The sequence below is a fragment of the Balaenoptera borealis genome (genome assembly GCF_965194805.1).
Source record: "Balaenoptera borealis genome assembly, chromosome: 7".
Lineage (NCBI taxonomy): Eukaryota > Metazoa > Chordata > Mammalia > Artiodactyla > Balaenopteridae > Balaenoptera > Balaenoptera borealis.
The window spans coordinates 80,839,905-80,861,326 of record NC_138864.1 but is presented as its reverse complement, the minus strand read 5'-3'; the positions used below and the strand labels follow the sequence as shown (position 1 = coordinate 80,861,326).

The 21,422-nt window shown below is 55.6% G+C and overlaps 1 protein-coding gene across 1 annotated transcript; it reads right to left on the bottom strand.

Moving 5' to 3' along the window:
* Positions 1-2,976: 2,976 nt before the first annotated feature.
* Positions 2,977-11,710, bottom strand: EVX1 (even-skipped homeobox 1; the record flags this gene model as incomplete). The annotated part of the gene is made up of 3 exons (XM_082398050.1): positions 2,977-8,829; positions 9,468-9,715; positions 11,284-11,710. The coding sequence occupies 3 exons, from the start codon at positions 11,708-11,710 to the stop codon at positions 8,287-8,289; spliced, it is 1,218 nt and encodes a 405-aa protein (XP_082254176.1). The 3' UTR covers positions 2,977-8,286.
* Between the last annotated feature and the right edge of the window lie 9,712 nt (positions 11,711-21,422).

Sequence of the window (21,422 nt, the reverse complement as noted above, 5' to 3'; positions counted from 1 at the left end):
TGATCAGCAATGTAAAGTCCAGAATCAGACTGATCTACTAGCTGTGTGACACAAGCAAGTTACTAGCTCTCTATGCTTCAATGTCCTCATCTGTAAAATGAGAATTATAATAGTACGCACCTCAAGGGGTTGTTGTGGGAATTAAATGAAATAATGCATGGAAAGCATAGACCGGTAAATGCATGAGACCAAGTACTCGATAAATGTTAGCTCTTCAACCTCACTGCCCAGTGCCACAAATCTGGTCACTGGACTTTCCAAGTGAAGGCAGAGAACTGTAGGAGCCACAATTACTGCTGAGCTGAAGAAAAACCTCAATGGAGTGCTTGCCCACTGCCTTTCTTGAGCCCAGATGCCCATCAGCCAGAAGCTTGAAGAAACCCTGCCTATCAGCTGGGTTTCCTGTTTGGTGGCTTCAGAAAGTGATATGTTTGGGGAATTAGTTAAGAGTGGAACTCTAACTATGGAAATAACATATAAATAGAAAATTGGCAATATCAGATGAATAAGTCACGGGTCTCCTAGTCAAGTTCAGGGATCCTTTACCTTTAGTTCACTGTCAAAGCATTGGGGCATCCAGAAGAGGACTTTCTCTCTGCTCCCTTGAAAGTACTCTCCATCAAGGAACTACTTCTGCAGTGTTCATTCTCCCTGACTTCCTTACCATCTTAACAAGCTCTGTACTTCTTTTACTGATCCCTTTGTCCTGCACTCTACAGTCTCTCTACCCTACACATACGCACATTCTATTCTACTCTCTCCCTTGAGTTCTTTATGTCTTGTCTTCCTTCACAAAAGGTTATATTTGGGAATGACACACACAGGGGTATACAAATTGATATTCTGCTGTCACAGTTAAAAAGAAAACACACACACTGCACGGTAACTGGTACATAGTAGGCCCTCAAGTGTTTGTTGAATAAAATCCTCCTTGACTGAACCCTCCAAGGCTGGATGGAGACAGAGTACCTGAGAAGGTGCCCACATCCCTAACTCTGGTGAGAGCTGGAGGGAAGAAAAAGAAATATCATATGTCATCTATATCAAGCCCCATCTACTGTCTATCTTATACAATAAGAAAATGAAGCTAGGAAAATAATGTAATACAGATTACACAGCTATTTAAGGACGGAACCCAAGCGTGAAGCCTCATCTTCGGCTTTCCAATACAACGCAATTCACTGTGAATGACGCGGGTACAAATACCCCTAACTTCCCAGAGTTATGAGTTTGTAAGGCTTGAGAAGCAGCAGCCAGCCACCGCTCCTCAAAGCTGGGCCCTGGATTCAGACCGAGGTCTCCATTTCTGATCTCCAGCAGACTCTCCTGGCTGGGTTTGACATCCACACTTCAATGGGGTGGGCTCCTAGATGGATTTTCTATTCAACAGTACACGGGGTTGGGTCTGTGCTAACTTTATGGAGGAAACACCCTGAAAAGGGGGCCTAGGACTTCACTCCTCCTCTACCCCAGGGCTCCTTGCAGGCGCTTTATTCCCACCTTCCTCCAAGTTCCAGAGAGCCAGGCGGCTCCGGCTCAGGTCTCTGTGCAACTCGGCTCCCAGCGCCTTGATGAGGCGTGTTTAATCTTCCACCCAGATTATTTAACCTCCGCATCCTTGTTAACAAACAGCCATTATTAACGAGATGAGAGACCACATGGGGTGGGCTTCTACAGACAATGCGCGCTCCCTTGGCCTTTCTGCGAGCAAATTCATAATCCTCAGCCACTCAGACGCCCGAGCCCTCCTGCCAGGCCCGCGAGGGAGTCAGGAAACTGTAGAAACCGGGGGATCTGGACCCTTATCCACGACCCCACGCCTGGAGGGTCCGGGCTCTGCAAAACGGAGCTGTACCTCTCCCTTCCTTCCCGGCCTCCCTCCCTCGCTCGCTCTCCCAAGGGATTGCTACAGTGCGTTATAAATTTTACCTTTCCAGTGTGTAGGAGAGGCGAGAGGAGGCTGTGTCCCAGCTCCGGGCCGGCCTGTCCCCGAGGACACCAATTAAAGGCACTAATTGGACAGCAATACATCAAAGTCGCTCCCGGGAGTGGGTCCTCAGAGCGCCAGGAATCCATTAGTTGGGCCTTTGTTTCAAAACACAGAAATACAGAGGAATAAAAAATAAAATAAAAAGCACCTCGACGCGACGGGGGTGGCGCGGGTGCTGTGCCGCGTGGACTCCGCTCTGTGCTCTCTGGGAGCCCCACGCTCTCCTCTCCTACTCCAGGCCCGGCACGTCAAACGATCTTTCCCGCTCGTCTGTTTTGAGCCCACCTCACATTTATCCCCACAGAGCGCCGCCTGGAAAGACTCGATAGCTCCTGGGCCCGCGAACAAACAGAGCCCGTGTAGACGCGGCACACGGTTACCACTAAACGCGCCCGGACCGATTCGGGGGGGGAAAACAAACCCACTTCCCCGCGCACACTTCTCAGGGTCTCTGCCTAACCCGGCCGAGGAAGGGGAAGCGGACACATCGGGGAGGCACATGTCACCTCGAAGTCGTGACGCCTCCTGGGCTGCACTGGGGATGCGAGGCGGACAGCTCGGGGGAACCGGCGTCCCCGGGAGGGGTTAGTTCAGCATGCGGGGAGCGGCACTTCGATGGCGGAAGGAAGGAACTGGCTCTTCTTTGCAGAGCTGGATGCCACTCGCAGGCCCGAGGGCACCCGGAGAAGCAGGCCGGGGAGGGGCCCAGGCCCCGCAGGACGTGAGGCGACCCCAGGCGAGCTTCCGGCCCTGGAACGGCGGGGCGAGCGACCCCGTGGAAATAGGGGCGCTTCGGCTGTCGGCTTAGCCCGAGGCCAAGGGTAAGAAGAGACCGAGCGTCCAGAGTCCCGAAGTCCAGCTACCCCGCCCCGTGCGCGCGGCGAGGCCTCCGAACCATTGCGGCCTAGGCCAGAGTATGTCGGACCCTGGTGGATCCCGGGCGTGGCCGAGGCCCCGGCGCAAAGGGCACGGCCTGGGGTCGGTGTCCGCGGGCGCGGTGCCTCTAGATGCGGGGCCCGGGCCACACCGGCCGCCGCCCGGGCCGGGGCGCGGGGGCCTTGCCGCGGCTTCCCGCCAGACCTGAAGCGGGCCTAGGCGAGGGCGGCCCCGGGTCGCCACGGCAGCCAGGGAGCCGGCTGGCGCGCCCGGAAGCCCCGGCCTCACCTGGGAGGAGGAGTGGCTAGAGGCCGAGCCCCCAGCGCCCCTCATCCTGCGGGGGCCACGCCAGATCGCTTCCCTCTAGGAGCCAGACTGCAATGACTGCTTTTGATCCCATTTGTTACTAACCCCGGCATTTGTTTTCCATTTTATAAACGCTTCCCTTTAAGTAACTGTCCCTGTTAACAGCGTATACCTTTCAGCAGTCCTCACTGCGCTATAAATAATCTCGATGAAGATGCAAGGATATGACTTTCACAAGATTGGACAATTGATTCAATCTGTGACCCGCGATCGCGAATAATATTGGAAGGCTATTTAAACAGATGAAGGCCTAAATTGTCTGGCTTGTATCTGAATTAATTTCTCATTCATCATCATTATGAAGTGATTGGTCTATTCAAGCTCTTCAGCCTGCTGGAACGGCGTGGGATTTAAATGAGATTGTAACACAATTTAAATGCTCGCCGACTTTAACGAGGCCAATTGAGCAGCTGCAATAAATACAAATATTTTTCTAAACAGCCTTGTTTTAAATAATTACTTAATGCTTTCATGTTATTTTTAAGTGGCAATCTTTCTCTCTCTCCTGCTCAGAATATCACACACTTATTTGCTGAGAAGGCGATTTTGGAAACGACTTTGTGTTTTTGTTTGCTTTGTAGATGGTAGCATGCGTTTTGCCGTCGCTTTTTTTCCCCCCTTCAGAGTCAACATCTCGGGGTCCACAACCTGGCACAAATGGTGAGCTGGGCCTCGGTTTCGCCCTAATGGGGTCTGAGCCAGGGAAAAGCTGAGTGATGGGAGAAATTTGCCGTTTAGATCAAGTCACTTATCCAGACACGTTTTAGCTGGGACTTGCAAACGAATCCGTGCGACTGCACTTACAAATGACACCCCAAAGAGTGGCGTCGTTTCTGACTTGTCCTGATGACCATCATCAGCTTGAACAAATCAGAATTCCAGAGTATCTGAAAGATGTCCCTTAGGAAGTTCAATCTGCCAGCAGTTTGGCTCCCGTGCAAGTCGACTGGAATGGGTGGAGGCTGGCTGAGGATTTCTTTGTTAGGGAACAGGCCCAGAAAGAGAACCTGGCCACAAGGATTGGTTGGGGGTAGAGTAATTAGAAGAAAATCCCAATTCTTTGGCCCAACCTCCTTTTCCTCCCCCCATTCACTGACACTACTCCCTCTCACTCCGGATGACGGTGCTTGGAGAGGATGCTAGGAAGGAAAAGCTCTTTCCACTACGAGAATGCCATTCGTCTGGCCACCCTCGACAACTGTCCGCCCGTGACACCCACGCTCTTCGGCCGACATATGGCGAAGGGTGTTTCCTCGATTGCGGAATAATGGAAGCATCCAAGCGGGAAAAGCCTGGAGAACAAAAGAATCTTTTAAACTTTTGCGAAAGTCCTAGGCTGGGGGTGGGGAGGCACGCGACTGCAGCGGGGACCTAAACTCCCGTTTGCCACTGCCGTCTAGGGCCATATCCCCCCTGGGAGGCCTGGGGAGAGAGGGTGCATTTTGAATCACCTCTCCCTCTGCCTGGGATGGGGGCAGAGGGACTCGATGTCTGGAATGTGCCGGCGCGGGTTTCCCGGTTGGGAAAGCAGGGCCGATATAGTCACTAGAGAAATCATTCGTGGGACAGACAACATTGGGGGATGCGATCAAACTGCAGGCCAGGAAAAAAAAATGGGGACAAGGGTGGAGGAGCCAAGTGATTTGCTATGTAACTGGGCAATTTAATGCCAGAGTTAAGGAGCTGCTGGCCGGAATCATTTCGTCTTCGGAGGCTCTGCCGAGCTCATCCTCCTTATCCTGTTGTTTAAAATGAGCATTATCCCAAACATATGCAATGCAATCAGTTTGGTCACACTTACAAGAACACGCTTTAATAAGGCAATCAATCACTCGCTAACAAGACGGCGACGGCTCGCGCTGAGCGCGCACTCGGGCTGCTGGGTGGCTGGTCTTCCCTTCCCGGACCGATGGACCGCGGCTGAGCGCTAGTCTGCGCTCCCAGGCCCCGCTGGGTCCCGAAAAGGTTGAGGAGCCCAGGGAAAGTGTGAGTCGGATGAGAGGTGTCAGACTTCGCGAGGGGTGACCATGGACTCTGGGCCCCAAAGAGGCCTAGGGCAGGGGAGGGGAAGCCAACGGAACTGGGAGCTCATAGCTACATGAGTCACTAATAGTTGTGTGAGACCAGAGCCTCCGTTTTTCCACCTGCAAAATGGGACCGAGATGGGGGGAAACTAAGTAGAGATGCTCAGAAAATTGGAAAACAAAAACAATAATACGAAAACAACAATGTCAGTCCTATTGCTTGGTCTAGCCTTCTCCTTTTACAGATGAAGAGATGGAGGCTGTGGAGGAGCAGGGCCTTGTTCACGATCATCTCCCATCCAGCCCCACCCCCATCACCAAAATGGAAGTATCCGGCCAGATGCTGCTGCCGGCGCAGGCGGAAAAGCCTATTTTTAGGTGTGGGGGTCTGCGAGGGAGTGTGAGTAGTGCGTGCCTAGCACCAAACCGCAAACCCTGGCAAAAGGGAAATTTCATTATGAAATAATGAGTAATTCCTCCTGGCAAGATGTATTGTTATATCTTCCACTGCAATTTGGAGGAAGAGAGGCTCAATTACCCAGAAAATACAGTCAATTAAAGGCTGCTGATTGGACACGAGGCCGGATCATCGATCTTGTACTTTCCAATATTGCTGCAGACACCTCATTTTCCCTCCCTATTAACTGAAAATACGCCTGGCATTACGGCAACCCGCAGCCCATTTACCTGTCGCAAGCAATCTTGGCCCGATGCAAAGTAACCGAGAAATTTGCCGGGGTTTGGCACCTGGAGCTTCCCAACTGCAGAGGGAGCTGCGCAGGGCTGGGGGGTGGGGTGAGTGGCAGAGAGGATACTGGAAACCTCAGCACAAGGCTTTGCTTGGGAGGGCGGGGAGTGCTATGTTTGGGAGGGTTTGCTCTAAACCCCAAGGAGGGATGGAGGCAGATTAAAGAGTCCCCGCCTGCCCATGGATACACCAGCAGAGGACCCTTGAGTCCATGCAATCCTGAGCGCCCAGCCTGCTGAGGACACCCATCTCTTCAGAGACAGCCACAGTGGCTCTCCTATGGGGACAGAGGATGACAATGAGGTGGCCACTCAGCACTGTCTGTCCCTTTGCCCTGACCAGAATTTCATCCTTGGAGATGACTTCCAGCCTGAAGAAGATTCAAACCCTCCCATCCCAACTCAGGAGTCCTCCTCCCTCCTCTCCCCTCACCCTAAGATGCAGACCCAGCTTGACCAGCAAACCCAGCTCTCTGCAGTGCCCAAGCTCCACCCCCACTACCTCCTTCGTCTCCACCTTGGATTGGGGTGGAGGTAGGATCCACAGAGACCAGAGTCCAGAGTCCTCTTTCCTCAAAGGGTTGGGGCAACTGGAGAAGGAACCATCAGGGTGAGCCCCTGATGGGATCAGCGCTCTGCTGGGCCAGTTGAGCCAAGTCTCCTAGCAGGCACAGAATTAAGCAAACTTACACCCCAGGGCAGCTCAGCTCAGAACCCTCCTTCTCCACCTCTGTGCAATGTCCATTTGGAGCCTCCCAATGCCCAATAGAGGCTTGGGAGACTGTGTGCCCATCTTTTGACTCCTTGCCTACCCAAGCCTATGACAGCTGAACCAGTAATTTAAAAGGAGTTAACATACTGCCTGCTGCCAAAAAATTTAAAATGCTAAAGTGAGAATCATATCCAGCTTTATTGCAACATGGTCAACAAATTGTAACAGCGAATTCTTTGGGCGACAAAGGAAAACCAAATCAAATTCATTCCCTACAGGAAGAACCACTCCCTCCCAGTCAGGGTGAAACTTGCCTTGGGTGTGGGGGGTGGGTACAAGTTCTCCTCTCAAAAATTGGCTGCAAGAATGACTGTGGAAGTGAGAGTTTGGGAGTGGTTCCCAAACAAACCCTGGTGGAGGGGAGAGGCAAGGTCCCCAGAAGGGGCAGAAGGGTCCCGCTAGTAATTGGAAAGTCAAGCCCCATTGGCAGCTTGGGAGACAGAAGAATGTAAAATGCCAAATGCAAAGGGAAGGGCCAGAAAGCTCCTGGTGAAGGGAAGGCAAGGGCTGGAAATTGCTTCTAATTTGCCACCAGATACTGAGGGAGAGCAATGAGGTCCCTGCTCCCTAAGCTCTTCCCTGGGCGCCTTGTTAACAGCTCAGCTCTGGGCTCCACGGCCAGCCAGCCGCATGGTGATCATATTATACATTCAACATTCAAAAACCCTCCTCACACACATCACTTGCTAATCAGGGTGTGTGTTGGGCTCAGGGAGAAGAGGCTTGGTAGAAGATGCCAGGGGAGCCTGGGGTATCTGCAGCCTCCCTGCCCTCTGTACACAAAAAGTAGGGGTGGAGATGAAGTTACAAGAGAGATATCAAGAAGCTAGGAGAAAGGAAAGAGATCAGGTGGTGGTAGATGCTAGAATCAGAAAATATTGTGTAGCTGAGGCTCCAGGAGGGTCAGAGAGCCCCCAGCTTCCTTGGGAGGGCCAGGATACTCCGCTGTAGTAAGTCCTCTCCCTCTTTCTCCTAGATGGCTGGTGCTTTGCCATCCACGAGCCCCTTGCCATGCCTTGGAAAAGCTGGCAAAGATTAATCTCTACCTGCTTTGCATACACAGCATTTTGTTCCGAGAGACAGCAATTTCCCTTTGCATTGCGTGGGCTTGGCCTTGGCAGGGGGAGGGGTTCCGGGTGAGAAAGGGGTTGGGAGTGGGGGGCTGGGGAGCTTAGGGGCTGCATATCGGTTGCTGTTGCAGCTAAGTTTGTTTAGCTTTGGAGCCACGGCCTCAACCCGGGTCAGGGGGAGTGCGGCCGGTGAAGGACGGCAAAGAGGCGCCACCCCAGAGGAAGGTCTCTCAGCCACGGCCTCCCCACCCCCACTCTTGCTCCCCAAAAGCGCCAGCCACTGCCGCTTCCCGAGCGTCCCGATGCTCGAGGCCAAATCCCGCTGGTCCTCTGCGGCCCTCTTCTTTCCCCTCGGTACCCCGGGGGCGGGGAGGGGCGCTGTCTTGAGTCCCCGGGGGTTGCCCACGGGCGTCCTGGAGCCGGCTGCCGGCGGGCGGCCCCTTATCTCGTGAGGGGCACCTCCTCCCTCTGGTCCAGCGCCACAGAGGAGGCCTTGCTGAGCACGGAGGGCGCGAAGGTGAGGAAGGAGTCCGAGCGGGAGGTGGAGGCACAGGTGAAGTCCGAGGCAGCGGCGGCGGCGCGGGGCGCCAGCCCGTTGGCCGGGCCGCCGTGGCAGGCGAGGCAGGAACAGGGACCGCCGGCCGCGGTGCCCAGTCCGTGCGCCGGGCCCGGGTAGAGAGGCGGGTGGCGGAAGGCGCACAGCAGTTCGGGCCGCGGGTAGGGCTGCGAAAGCACGCGGAAGGTGTCGAGCGGGCGCAGCGGCCCGCTGAAGGGCGAGGCGGCGGCGGACGCGGCGGACGCAGCGCCCAAGCCCACGGGCGAGTAGTAGGGCAGGGGCAGGTGCGACGGGAAGGGGTAGGGCAGGCCGCCCGCGGCCGCCGCGTGGCTCATCATGTACGTGTAGAAAGCTGGGTCGGCCGGGTGCGGCCAAGTCATGGCCAGCCGCTGCCGCTTGTCCTTCATGCGCCGGTTCTGGAACCACACCTGGCGGGGAGGAGAGGAGCGGGTTCGGCGGCCGCGCGGGCCCGGTGCGCAGAGCCCAGAAGTCCCGCCCCACTGCGGGCGGCGGTGCCGGCAGCACAGGAAAGAGCGGAGGCGGAGCCCCTCTGGGCGGGGGCAGATGCAGATCGCACCACCACCCCCTGGAGCTGGAATCCCTCCCGGAGAGGCTCAGGGAGCCACTCCAGTCTCTGTCCCTCCTCCCCTCTGCCCACGCCGCCAGGACGCCGGAACCCGGTGTGGATGGGAGGGTAGTCGGGGCACCGAGGACTCCACCGGTCTGAGGCGGCGGGCAGAGATTCCCCAGAAACATGTCCCTTTCCTACTGCTCTCCCATGGGGCACTTCCTTGTCACCTGCACAGGCACTTCATCCCCGCTGTTTATTTGGCTAGGAAAGGGACAGTCAAGTGCATGGCAGCCGTGCTCGCCTAGGGACCGTCAGGTGGGCAAATCTGCTGGCACCTGGCACCTGCACCAGGCCTAGACACCCCCGGCCTAGCTGCCATGTGGGCAGGGAGACTCCAGGCCCCAATTCCTAGCTAACGATTCAGGAAGTGGGAAGTTGGTATTTACTTCCTCCTGACTGGGTGCACCCCGTCTCCCTGGTCCCTGGAGCTCTTACCTTGATTGTGGTTTCCGGCAGGTTTAGAGCAGCCGCCAGCTCACATCTCCGAGGCCTGGATACATAGTTCTCCCTGTAGAATTCCTTCTCCAGCCGTGCAATCTGCTCCCGGGTGAAGGCAGTACGGTACCGTCGCATCTGGTCACTAGCACTGCAGGCCAAGGTGCCCTGGGAGCCACCGCTGCCATTGCTTTTGGGAGCCTCGCCGCTGCCATTGGGACTGCTGGCCAGTGCCTCGGAGCCAGGCCCTGTGCAGGGAGCCCAGAGTATACGTACACACAGAACACAAAACAGACACACAGACACTGCTCATGTGGGGCTGTAGGCCAAGGGTGTGTATGGAGGGGGTGATGGAAAGGGACATTCCCCCTCTCAGTAGCCTCAGACTCTGCCTCTGCTGGGGTGGCAGGGACTTTGAGAACCCAGGAATGGAGGACAGAGGCTCACCATTCAGAGGAGCACATAGCAGCCATTAGGCCTGGCTGGGCTGCTGTTTGGGAGGCCTCTCTGTAAGGCCTGCTGGGTACAAAATCCCCAGCCGCCCTGGCTACCTGCCTTGGCGCACAGGGGAGACGCAGCCGCTCTGAACTTTCTGCCCACCATTGACACGTGTGGTCAAGGATATGCATATCTGACAGGCAAGTGAGTTGAGATGCACCTTTGTGCTGGAGTGTTGCAGGAAGTTGGGCAGGGACCGAGTTTCCTTGCTTTGTGTGCCAGGCTGCGGTGCAGGTGTGGGAATGTGCACTAGGCTGCATGTGTTGTGAGAATGGCACAGGAGTGTGTGTATGAGTATCCTATTACCTCACTATGTATGAATGGAGCACGGATTATTCTGAGAGTATGCTATGCTTAGTCTGGGTTGAGTGGATAAGATGGTAATGGGTGGATGTGGGTACTCGACAAGGTGTTGGCTGCCAAGGCCAGGGGGTGGTTTTTCTTCCATACCAGGCTCTTCTCACCCACCTGCACGGCTTTGTGGAGGAGTGTCTGCTGGTGCGCTCTTTCAACTAGCTTTCCACCCCTCTCAGGGAGACTCCCTTCCTGCTCATTCACCCCCCCCTCCCCGCTAGCCCCTGGTCAGGGAGGGGTTCTCCAGTTACAGCAGTGTGACAGCCCCCCATATGAGTGTAACCCAAGGAAGGGTGGGGCTCCTGCCCCCTGCAGCTCCTTTTCCTTTGGGTGGAGAAGTGGGACTAGGAAGGAAAGGGGAAGGGGGGAGGGCCAGAGCTCTGCCTTTTCAAATGCAACCGGAGACCAAAGGCAATTAGATCATTGGGACCATTTCCGACCTGGCGCCACCGAGCCCGGGAAGTGACAAGGTAATTTGGACCTCTGACCGACGTGCAAACTGGTCGAAGGGCCGCAGCACCCGGGCGCCCGAGTTGGCCGCGATTTTACGGTCCTTTATGGACTCCCGGCTTCCGCGCCTGGATGCGCCTTACACCCCGCCAGCCACAAACTGCCCGGACCCGCGTTTGATCTCGCCCACGCCGGGAGAAGGTGTCTTCCCCGCGCCGTTGAAGCAGTACCTCAAAGCTCTGGGGGGGGGTTGGGGTGCACTTTGAATCCCCCTCAAGCCCAGGGCTTGCGTCTCCCTCCTTCCCCCAAAGCACAGCTGTCACCCTCAGTCCCGCCAATGCCAGAGCACAGAAGGAGACCCCCCGCCAGGGCGCAGATAGCGGGGGAGAGTTGCTCAGGTGGGTCCCCCCAGCCACCCCGCCCTGGGGGAAAGGAGTGTCTTCCTCTCCTCCAGAGCTGAAGTGGAAGGTGGGCGCGTTGGGAGGCCGGGGGAGAGAAGGGGCGCGGTGGCTACCTTTGCTGTGCTGGTACTCGGCGTTCCCCGTGGCGCAGTCCGGGGTGCAGCTCACCTCGATTTCTTCATAGAAATCCGACTCGGTGTCCGAGCTGCTGGGTTGCCCCTGGCCTGGGAGGCTGTCGGCGGAGGCAGCCGGAGGTCCGGGGCCGAGCACTGCGGCCCCGGCGGCCCGCGACTCGGCGCCCGGCCGCGCAGCGCTGCCTGTTAGTCCGTCGACCGGCTCCTCTTCCAGGCCTCCCCCGCCGCGCTCCCGGGCGGCCGGAGGACCGGCCCGCGGGCTCAGGCAACCACGGGGCACCATCTTCTCGGGCGGCTCGGGCAGCGGGCTGCCCACGGCTTCGGACAAATTGGAGACCCTCTTGCCAACCAGAGTGCCAAGCTGACCCCCATCCAGAAACATAACCATGTCCTTTCGGCTCTCCATCCCGGGCTCTCAGAGGGGGGGAGGGGGAAAGCCCCAAGTGAGCTCCTAGCCCCCCGGCTCCCTGGGTCCCCAGCGGTCCGACAGATCTTGGCTGCGGGTGGGAGAAAGAGGCCAGGCGACTGGGCGAGCGCGGAGCGGCCGGAACGCGGTGTCGACGGTGACAGCGGTGGTGGCGGTGGGGAGCTGGGGGTCACCTTGTGATGCGAGCGCTCCTCTGTGCCGCACCGCCTCTGGGAGGAAGCCCCATTGCCCTCTTCTTTCTAAGCTGTCATCCTCCTGCTGCAATCGTCATTACAGTACCGCTGGTGACGCCACTCGGCGAGCGCAAGTGGATAAATAGAAACGTCTGCTACAGCGAAGATGAAAGGAGACCCGCAGCTAATGGCTCGGCAGTGATGCGCCAGGTGTGGGCCTCGCTCGAATGGGGAGGAGAGTGTGAAAACAGAGAGACACACACACTGAGAGAGGGAGACACCCAGGCAGAGGGGATGCAAATGGAATTCCGCAGAAAGAAAAGACAGCTTAACGCGGTGAGTTCCGCAGAGGCTGCGGGACTCGGTAATTGAATACGCTTTTGATATATATATTTTTTATTGTTGTTCGGGCTTTCGTTTTCTTTACTTGGTGCCTTGTTCTAACACCGATGAGAGAATCCTTAACTGCATTTTAGAAGTGTGAAGGCTGATTCACAAGCCTCGCTTCTCTCGTCATTATTACAACTGCCTGTCCCTGGCGAGCTAACCTCGCCCGGGCTCCAACGTCTTTTTTACCAGCTACTGAAAAGCATATTCCCTCCCCCGCAAGTTGTCTGGAGAGCTTGAGCCTGGGGTCTCTTTCCTCCCTCCTCCTCCCTCCCAGCCCCTACCCCCAGCTGTCTCCTTCCTCCTGGGAACCAAAAGAGAACTTTGCCATTTTTCTTCCCCAAGAGGCAAGAGATAAATGTCTTAATATTTTTCTTTAAAGACGGCCTTGGCTGCTGACTCCAAATGTTCGCTTTTTATTTTTTTTAATCCCCCCCCTCCCCATCTAGGTGGCCTTAAGCTTTCCACAGCCCAGCTTGACCTCCAGAAGGCTATTCATGGAAGAAATCGCTTTCCCATTTGCTCGGGTTTCGCCTGCACTTCAGGTATGTAGGGTGGGGAGAGGTTCTAAGGGTGGCCTTTTTTCTTCTCTTGCTTGTATTTTAAGGTATTTGTTCAGAGTCAACGAATTCCCCCGAAACAGGTTTTGGGAGTTCAGAAGCGCCGGCAAATGCGGCCCCCGCAGTGGCAGCGGCAGCGGCAGCGGCAGAGGCTCCTAGCTGGGAGAAGGTGTTATTCTCACCCAGAGATTTGGGGCAGGGGTCGAGAACGACCAGCACGCAGTATTGGGGTTCACAGAGGGTTGACTCGCAGGGTTCTCCCTCACGCCCTGCCCCGGGGCTTTGGTCCCCTGATCCAAAAGTGGGTGGCGTTGGGAGAGAAGAGAGAGAAGTCATCGAAAATGCCATGAAAGCACAAGTGACTGGGGTTCTCATCAATCGTTGCGAACAGAAAGGGGACCCCCATGGCAGGGCTGGGGGGCGTGAGCAGTGCTGAATATATTTGGGAACAGCCACAGGCTCCCTCTCAGGTCTTCTTCCAGGGAAGGTGGAACCCGTTAGGAAAACTGACCCCTTGCCAGCTTTGAGCAAGTGTGTCTGGGCCAGGTAGGTGGGCTGGGTCTCTCCCCACTTTGCTGAGGCTGGGAGGCAGGCCCCTTCTTGGCTCTGCAACCCTACAACTCTCCTTTCTCTGTCCCCTCCTCAGAGCTTCTAGCGCTAAGCTGACAGCCGCAAAAGTCTGCCTTGCACCACCTCCTTCTATGTGTTCCAAGACAAAGCCCCAACTTCTGAAATTCTAAAGAAAAGTCCCTCTGTCACTAAGTTGTTTTCTTTTTTTTTTTTTTTTTGGTCTTCTATCTCTTACTTTTCTCTCCTCCTCCTCCTCCTTTTTCTTTTTCTCTACTCCTCTCTCTCTTCCCCCTGCCTCAGTCTTCCTATCTGTGGGCTTCCAGAGGTGGAGGAAGCAAGGAAACACAAAGTCCCTTCTCAAGTCCTGCCTTTGACTTCTCCCCCATTCCATAAGAAGATGCTCATTAACCTCCCCTCGGGGTGGGGTGTGCAGAAGGATCTGGACGGTAATGTTTGCACAAACGTCTCCACTCCCTGGAACTCCCAAAGCCACCAGGTGCTGAGCACTGCTAGCCCCAAAATCCTGGAGAATATTTTACAGGTGAGAGGAGCAATTGGGATCAGATCCCAGAGACTTTTGCCCTGGTGCAGAGTTGTCCTAGGATTCTGTGGTGCCCTGTGCTTTCCAGCTGGTAGCCAGAGGCTGAGGGAGCACTTGGCTTGCTCTTTCCTTCCTGTCAAAGTCGAGCCACCAGCGTTTGTGTTAGATGTGCCACTGTCCTCCACCCTCGGCAGGGCCCTTCCAGCACTGGGCCTGGGGCGCGCCTTCCCTCCCCCCATTCATCCCCCGCAGCCCTCCACCAACTTACAGCCGGCCCCGCTGTGCTCACCTCCATGAGGCCAGTTCCTCAGAGGGACTCCCGACTCCCCGCCCCGCCCCGCCCCGCCCCGCCCCCACTTTGCATTCAATGGGAGTGCTCTGCGTTTGATCCTCTTTTCCTCTGGGTTTTCCCTGCGAGATGAAAGCGGAGTAAGATTGAAAGATCAAGAGGTGCCACTTGCGTCTCCTTCCTGGGTCCGGCCCATCCGAGCGGGGCTTCCCCTTGCGTCCCAGGAGGAAGGAGGCTCGAGCCTGGGTTCAGCCTATCCGGTAGGGGGGCTGCCTCCTCCGGGCTTCGGAGCTGAAGCTTCAGGGACGCCCCATCCCTCTCCCGATTCCTGCCTCCGCCCTTTCAAAACGCCTCAATTTTCCCTGTCTTTAGGGGCCTAAGGTGCCCCCGGGCGCAAGAGGGGAAAAAAAAATTTTTTTTAACCAAATGTCACTTCTTCCAAAAGCATCTTTCATCAACATCAGATGAAGAGGTCGAATTTTTAACAAGAGAAAGAAGAAAACAGGAGGGACTCGATAAGAGCACTGTTTCTGGTTGGGGTTTTGTCTGTGGGTTTTTTTTGGGGGGTGGTGTTTGTTTCTGTTTGGTTGGTTTTTTGGTTTAGGGGGAGGCGTTTTAATAGCATGGTTATCACTGTGTCATGAAGGTTATTCCCTACTCGGCAGGAGAAAAAAGGTAAATTCGCAGAGGGGATGAAGCCCGCGTCGCCGAGGTCTGGGCAACCTCATAAAAGCAGAGAGGGGGTGATAGCAGCCTAACTGGGGTCCGGCCCGGGCCCCCACGGCTTCTCACCTCCCTCGGTGGGGAGGACAACCCCCTCCCCTCCGCGGGCCTGCTGTCCCCTCCCCCGCTGGGGCGGCGGTTTTAGGTCCAGCCGGCTCCTCAGGGATTGAAATTCTCCGGACTTCAAAAGCTCGCGGCTCCGCTTCCGCCCGGCTGGGCTGGGCAGGGGGTGGGTGGGAACCCCGGGGAGGCGACGCGGAGATAAGATGCGCGGGTTGTGTTAAATGGAATCGGAAGCCGGGCTTGGGCACAAGACGCGCTGATTCGCTGCAGCCTCTTCGCTTCCCGAGAAAACCCTGGCTCCGGAGAGCGGCGGCAGGGGGTAGGGAACGCCTCAGTGGCCTGCGGACCCTCTCGGGGCCATAGTCTGAGGCCCTGAGTACCCTCTCCAGCCAGCTGCGGGGTCTCCCGGCAGCAAGCACGAGTCCCCGCCGAAAGGAAGGGGCGAGGAGACCTGGGACAGGGGAATAGGGTTCGGGAGCTGATCTGGCTGCTTCAGTGCCAGCAAAATTTTGATCAGGAAAAAGTTGTTTTCGCTTCTCACTTTAGTAAAACATAAGAACAAAGGGAGCTTCCCTTTAAACAATAAGCGTCGCCGGGCTGCCGGGGCATTGATTTGGGGTCCTCGGTCATCTTCCAAGCTGTGGCGCGCGGGCTGTGGCCGTCGAAGTACCCGCGCGGCTGGGTCGCCGCTGCTGTAATAGTGGGAGGTGAGGGGACTTCTGGTGGTCGGTCCCCGTCTCATCCCTGGCAGCTGCTGATGCCCATCTGGGAACCCAGAGCCCAGAGGTACCGCAGGATGTGCCCCGCTGGGAACAAGGTCCACTGGATCTCAGATGCCCAGAGGTCGGGGTTTTCGAGGATGGGGTGCGGAGCGGTGCGGCTCATCCCTGACCACTTCCCCCCACCCCTTGCCCACCGTGCAGAGGGAGTTGGTGGCAATGGGCCTGCAGTGGGCTCCACAGAACAGTTTCTCCTTGGGGCAGGCAGAACCTGCGGCTTCTGGAACTCCAAACAAGCGCCCCCTTCTCTCTGTACCTCCTGGAGTGAAGGCACCAGGGACAGGAAACTGGTGGCTCTCACCACCCCACCACTCCTGCTCCTCAGGTCCTCGCAGCCAGCCAGTACTGCAGCCACTCTTGCTTCTACACCTGTCAACCCTAGGCTCCTGTGGGCCTGAGCCTGGGGGCATTCGAGCCCTGAGCTTGGGACTATGAACTGACAGCCCACATCCTTACACCTACCACCTGCCCATCCGGGAGCTGGAGGACCAAGGGCAGGACTGGAGTCCTGAGGACCTCCCCAGGCTCAAGGCTTGCTCCTTCCTCAAGCCACCAGCTGGAAGGGCCCAAGTTCTGGTCAAGTAATTCCCCAACACGCAAGCACCCAAAGACCCAGACATCCCCCTCCCCTATCTTAGCAGAGATGGTATGGGTTTTTTTCACCATTAGTGTCCTGAAATTTGCTTTCATTGCAAAGTGCATTGATGCCCATTTCTCCTTTAATCTACATAGCACTTCCTTTAAAAGACCTCAACAAGCAGCAGCGCCTTTTCTCCCACACAGATAGGGTGACCGGTGGTCTTGACTCGTGGCCAGGGCCTGGCTGAATGTTGGACCCTGGACTAATGCTCCTTCCAAGTCCCTGTCCCTCCCTGGTGAGCAGGGATGCCCAAACACCCAACAGTGCCTTAACTCTCCATAAAGCATCCTCCACAAACCCCCAGGCTTTTCTGGGATCAAGCTGGGTCCAGGGGCCTCACAGAGAGGGTGCCCACCCGCCCCCAGAATCAGAAGGCTCAAGACCCACATACCTGGGCTGTCCTCACCCTGCTCCTCCATGATTTCCCAGGAGGGCAAAGAGGAACCCCATGTGGAAGTCTGGAAGCCCCACATGATAAAGAGCAGTCACTGTTCTAAGCATTTCGTCTGTATTAGCTCTTTTCATTGTCACAACAGGCCCTAAGGAAGATATTATGAATCATCCCTATTTTCTGAAGCACAGAGAGGAGGATCATATATAAATGACTCAACTCCCATCCCTCTAACTTCAGGTCCACACTCAAAACTGGAGCCATTAGAAAGTGCCAGGCATCGCATTCTGAAACTTTCCTTCCAAAAACTCCACTTGTGTTTTTTTTTGCCAAGGCCTTTTCTCCTCCGTACTCCCAGAGAAATTCATAGGGGCTAGGAGAAGTGTGTGTTGCAGGCATTGGGGGGGTGTGGGGGTGTGGGGAGAGGTGTAGGCAACTAACCTCTAGCCACTCACTTTGGGCATGAAGGAGAGTAGAGAATAAAATGGCCCAAAGCCATTTGGAAACTGGTCCCAGAGAAGTCCTCCAGGCCTTACCCTCTTTTAAGAAAGGGATCAGAGGCTGGGTGGGGATTATGCATGATCTGCAGAGTGGCTGGAGTCACCCTTAGGGATGTGGGGTAAGAGAGACTAACTGATCTACTCAAGCAGGTGGGAAGAGGCTTCAGGGCCTGAATTCCAAAATAGGAATGTCACTGCAGCAGCTGGTTCTGGAGACCCTAAGACACAAAGTCTGGTCCATCTTTGACCATTACAATCCGCTGAGGCCCTGAGCACCTATCTGGAAAGGGGCAAAACTCATCAGGCTTACCTAACCAGTTGTAACATCTTGGGAGTCATGGCCATTCACATATCTGGCAAACCTCTCTCCAGAAAAGTGCACAGAGACATTGAAGTTAGCCTTCAGTTTCCAAGATTCCCCTACCCTCTACAGCCCCTATAGAGCCACCAAACTTCAGACACAATTGCCTGATCCCTTTGATAGGGGGTATGGCTTTACCAGATGTTTTCCCTTAGATGGCAGCTACCTCTCTCCACCTGTCTTCCAGGATTGATTGGCCCAAGGGACAAAACCTAAGGGACTGGCTAGGCCTCCCCACGCATCCTCCAGGCTCTGCACATGCCTGCATTTAAAATCAGACCCTGGAGGTGCATCTGGGTAGAGAGAATGGCGGCGCTGGTGATTCTGCTGTAAAAGGCAGGACTTAGTTTGGGCTGACCTTCCCTGGGGATTAAGGGCAATCCAGAGTGCAAGGAAGTGGCAGTTATTATGGAGTCCCACATGCCATGGGTTGCTTTCCCTCCTGGGTGTGGTGGGGGGTGGCGGTAGTAGTCCTTTGGTTTCATTTTTAATAGATTTTGATCGGACACAAACCCTTTCCAAGCTTCCTGGACTGCCCAAAGGCCCAAAGAGCCTGACAGCTCCCCTCCCGCTCCCAGTGGAGCGCCGCCCCCCACTCTCACCCTGGTGCTGGTAGAGGGAACCCGCCTACTGAGGCGCCCGTCTGGGTGGTCCAGCGGCGGGGGTGGGGAGATCCGGGACCCCTACCTGGTGGAGTCGTTACCCAGTAGGATCTCTCTTCTAAGATTTAACTAGCCTTAAATGCCCTAAACGTTCCCTCCTGGTGCGGGTCTCTCTGTGAGTCTCTGTTTCTGTGTGCTCACTGACCGCGTGTCTGTCTCTCCCGGTTCCCGGGCCAAGGAGGAGGCCGCAGCCCCCTCCTCTCTCCCCACTCGGCCTCGCCGGGTCAGGAGACGCGGTGGCGCCGGACTGCGAACGGAGGAGTTGGTCTCCCGGGTGAGGGGTAGGGGAACCGCCCCCACGCGAGGAAGTCCAACCAGTTGGGCCAGCTAAGCCTCTCTCTACGAAATGGAAAAACCTTTGTGTGAGGAGTTCTGGGGACTGATTTTTATAGAGCCCCTCCTGACCCGGACTAGCCCCTTCCTCCTATTGAGCTTCACGGAGTCCCGATGGGGTACAGTTCCTCCGGTTATGCAGAGGGAAAACTGACTCTCAGAGAGGTTGATGGACTTGCCCAGGGTCACACAGCTGGGAAGTGGCCGAGCTGGGATTTTAACCCAAGTAGTCCAGCCTCCAAAAGCCAGATTCTCTTTGTGAGGTTAATGCTGCGCCCCCAGGACCGAGGACTACGTTCCCTGAGACCGCAGATAGACCACTGCGGTGCCTTGGGTATGACTGAAAGACCTGGACAGGGGCCACCTTTCTCGGGTTGGTTGGGTGGATGCTGCTGCAACCCTAGCAGAGGGTGAGCGGTGAGCGGGAGCCAGCTTCAGCTGTTACCGTAAGTCTCAGAGGAGCGGGCCACAGCAGAAAGGGCGGCTGAGAACAGGGAGGGCCGTAGGGCGCCGCGACGTGGAGGGACTGTGAGTTCCTGGTTCAGAAGCCTTTCGGCGAGCCAGTGAGGGTGCGCACGAGCCTGCAGTTGTGAGTTTCGTAGGTGGGGTACCAGCTATCAGGGGGTTGTTGTAGTGGAGGGAGAGCAGGAGGAATGTCGGCGCAGAGGACAGGGTGTCACCAGCCCAGCACTGGGGTGCGCGCACAGTCTGGGCCCGGACCTGGAACCTCAGTCCCTTCCTGTCCCCCACAGGGCCGTGCGAGGCGCGGCCCGGAGCCCCCTGAACGTCCCTGTCCGGCCTGAGAGCCGGTCAACCACCCCGTCCTGTCCCCGCGGGCCCTTTTCTGCTCCCTCCTCCGCTCCCGCCCCTTGCCGCCGCAGTGACAAAGCGCAGCTCCCGAACTGCTGTCTTGGTGCGCCCCCCACTGCCGACCGCCAGAGGAGGAAGTCGCGGCTTGTCTTAGCATCTTCGCTGGCTCTGATCCCGCGACTCTGCAGGGGGCGGCAGCCCAAATCCCCTATCCGGGAAGCCCATCTTCGCTCGGTAGGGAGTCTCACCTCGCCCTTGCGCGCCCGCCTTCTGAGCGGGACCCCAGGAGGGATGGATGGCAGGTTGCGGCCCCTTAGCCTTGGCTTCTAGGAAAGGGTAATTACCCGTGAGGGGCTGAAGGGAGCAAAACAGCTCTGGGAGGCTATCCTCCCCCCTCCTCTGACACCGCCCCCCCAACCAGTCGAGGCTTGCCTAAAGGAGGGTCGCATAGGCGAGGGTGCCTTATCGAGTCCCCTGATCAGCCAGTATGATCAAATCATGCCCCCAACACACGGATCGACACTATTTGTTGTGGTACTCCCCAGGCATTGGGGAGCCCCTTGGACACCCCTGTCTCCACAGTCCTCCAGCGATTCTTTGAGCCTCACTTAGTTCTGAGCAACAACTCTTCTCGTAGCAATTCTCAGATTCGCTCTGACAGTGTTTCTTGAAGTGTGGTCCCTGCATCACCTGGGAACTTGTTAGAAATGTAAATTCTCTGGCCCCACTCCAGACTTATTGAATTAGAAACTCTGGAGGGGGGCCAGCAATTGGCGCTTTAACAAGCCCTCCAAGTGATTTTGGTGCACACTCTAGTTTAAGAACTGCTGCCCTGTGGATTCCATCACCCTGGTTTCTAAGCTCCCATGATTTTCCGCTCTGCCTGGAATGGCTTCTTTTAAGTGTTTTTGTTTTGTTTTGTTTTATTTATTTATGTATTTATTTCAAACTTCTGGTGCAGAGCTTTATGCCTCTTTCACCCATGTTTATTCACCCATGTTCTTTACACTTTAGCACCTCTAGGTATCTCTTTACACACTAACTTACTACCTAATGATGTCATTATCTAACTTAGCTCCTCACTCATCTTCTCATTCATCCACTGCCTACGGACATACCTTACTCAGTGGCAGATTAGAAACTGCTCTGGAACTGCAGCAGCTGGAGCAGAGTCGAAAACTTGCCCTACCCAGACATTTCCTTCACAAAAGAAATCAGAGGCCTTGAGATGCGATTGGTTTGTTGGCTCTAGAGTGGGGAAGAGTAGATCTTCCATGTCTGTGTACCCCTATCCTGCTAGAGAACAGATGGAATGGAAAGAAAGGCCATGGGAGTAACGGGACAAGGAAAGGTGAGGCATAGAAATAGGTTTTCTATGGGCCCCCTAAGGACTATGGGCAGGGACTCAAGGGGTTCTGTCAGTACCTCCTGTCTGCAGCCTCTTAGGCTTGAGATATACAAGTATTTTTCTTTTCAGATATCTCAAGATGGTGATTTAGGCATCTGCTGTGGTTGGTTAAAAGCAAGCAGCTTTAGTAGGAATCAAAAAGGCCTAGCCATCTAATTATATATGTAAATGCTTTTTCATTCAGTCAGATTTATCTAGTATCAGGCATACTCTGGGATGTTATTTAATAAATTAAATTTACAACTAATGTTATAAACTAGGCAGCAAGAGGCCAAGGTGCCACCAAGAATAAAGAGAGCCATAAATAACTTTGTGTACTGGGTACTACTTTAAATGCTTTACATGTATTATATCATTTAATCCTCACAACTCCATGAGGCAAGATGGAGAAATCAAGTCAAAGAAGGGTAAAATGCTTACTCAAAGTCACATATCCTGTTAGCGACAGAGGTGAGATTTGAATCCCAACACTATGATGCTAGAGGCCAGTCTCCTACTCAC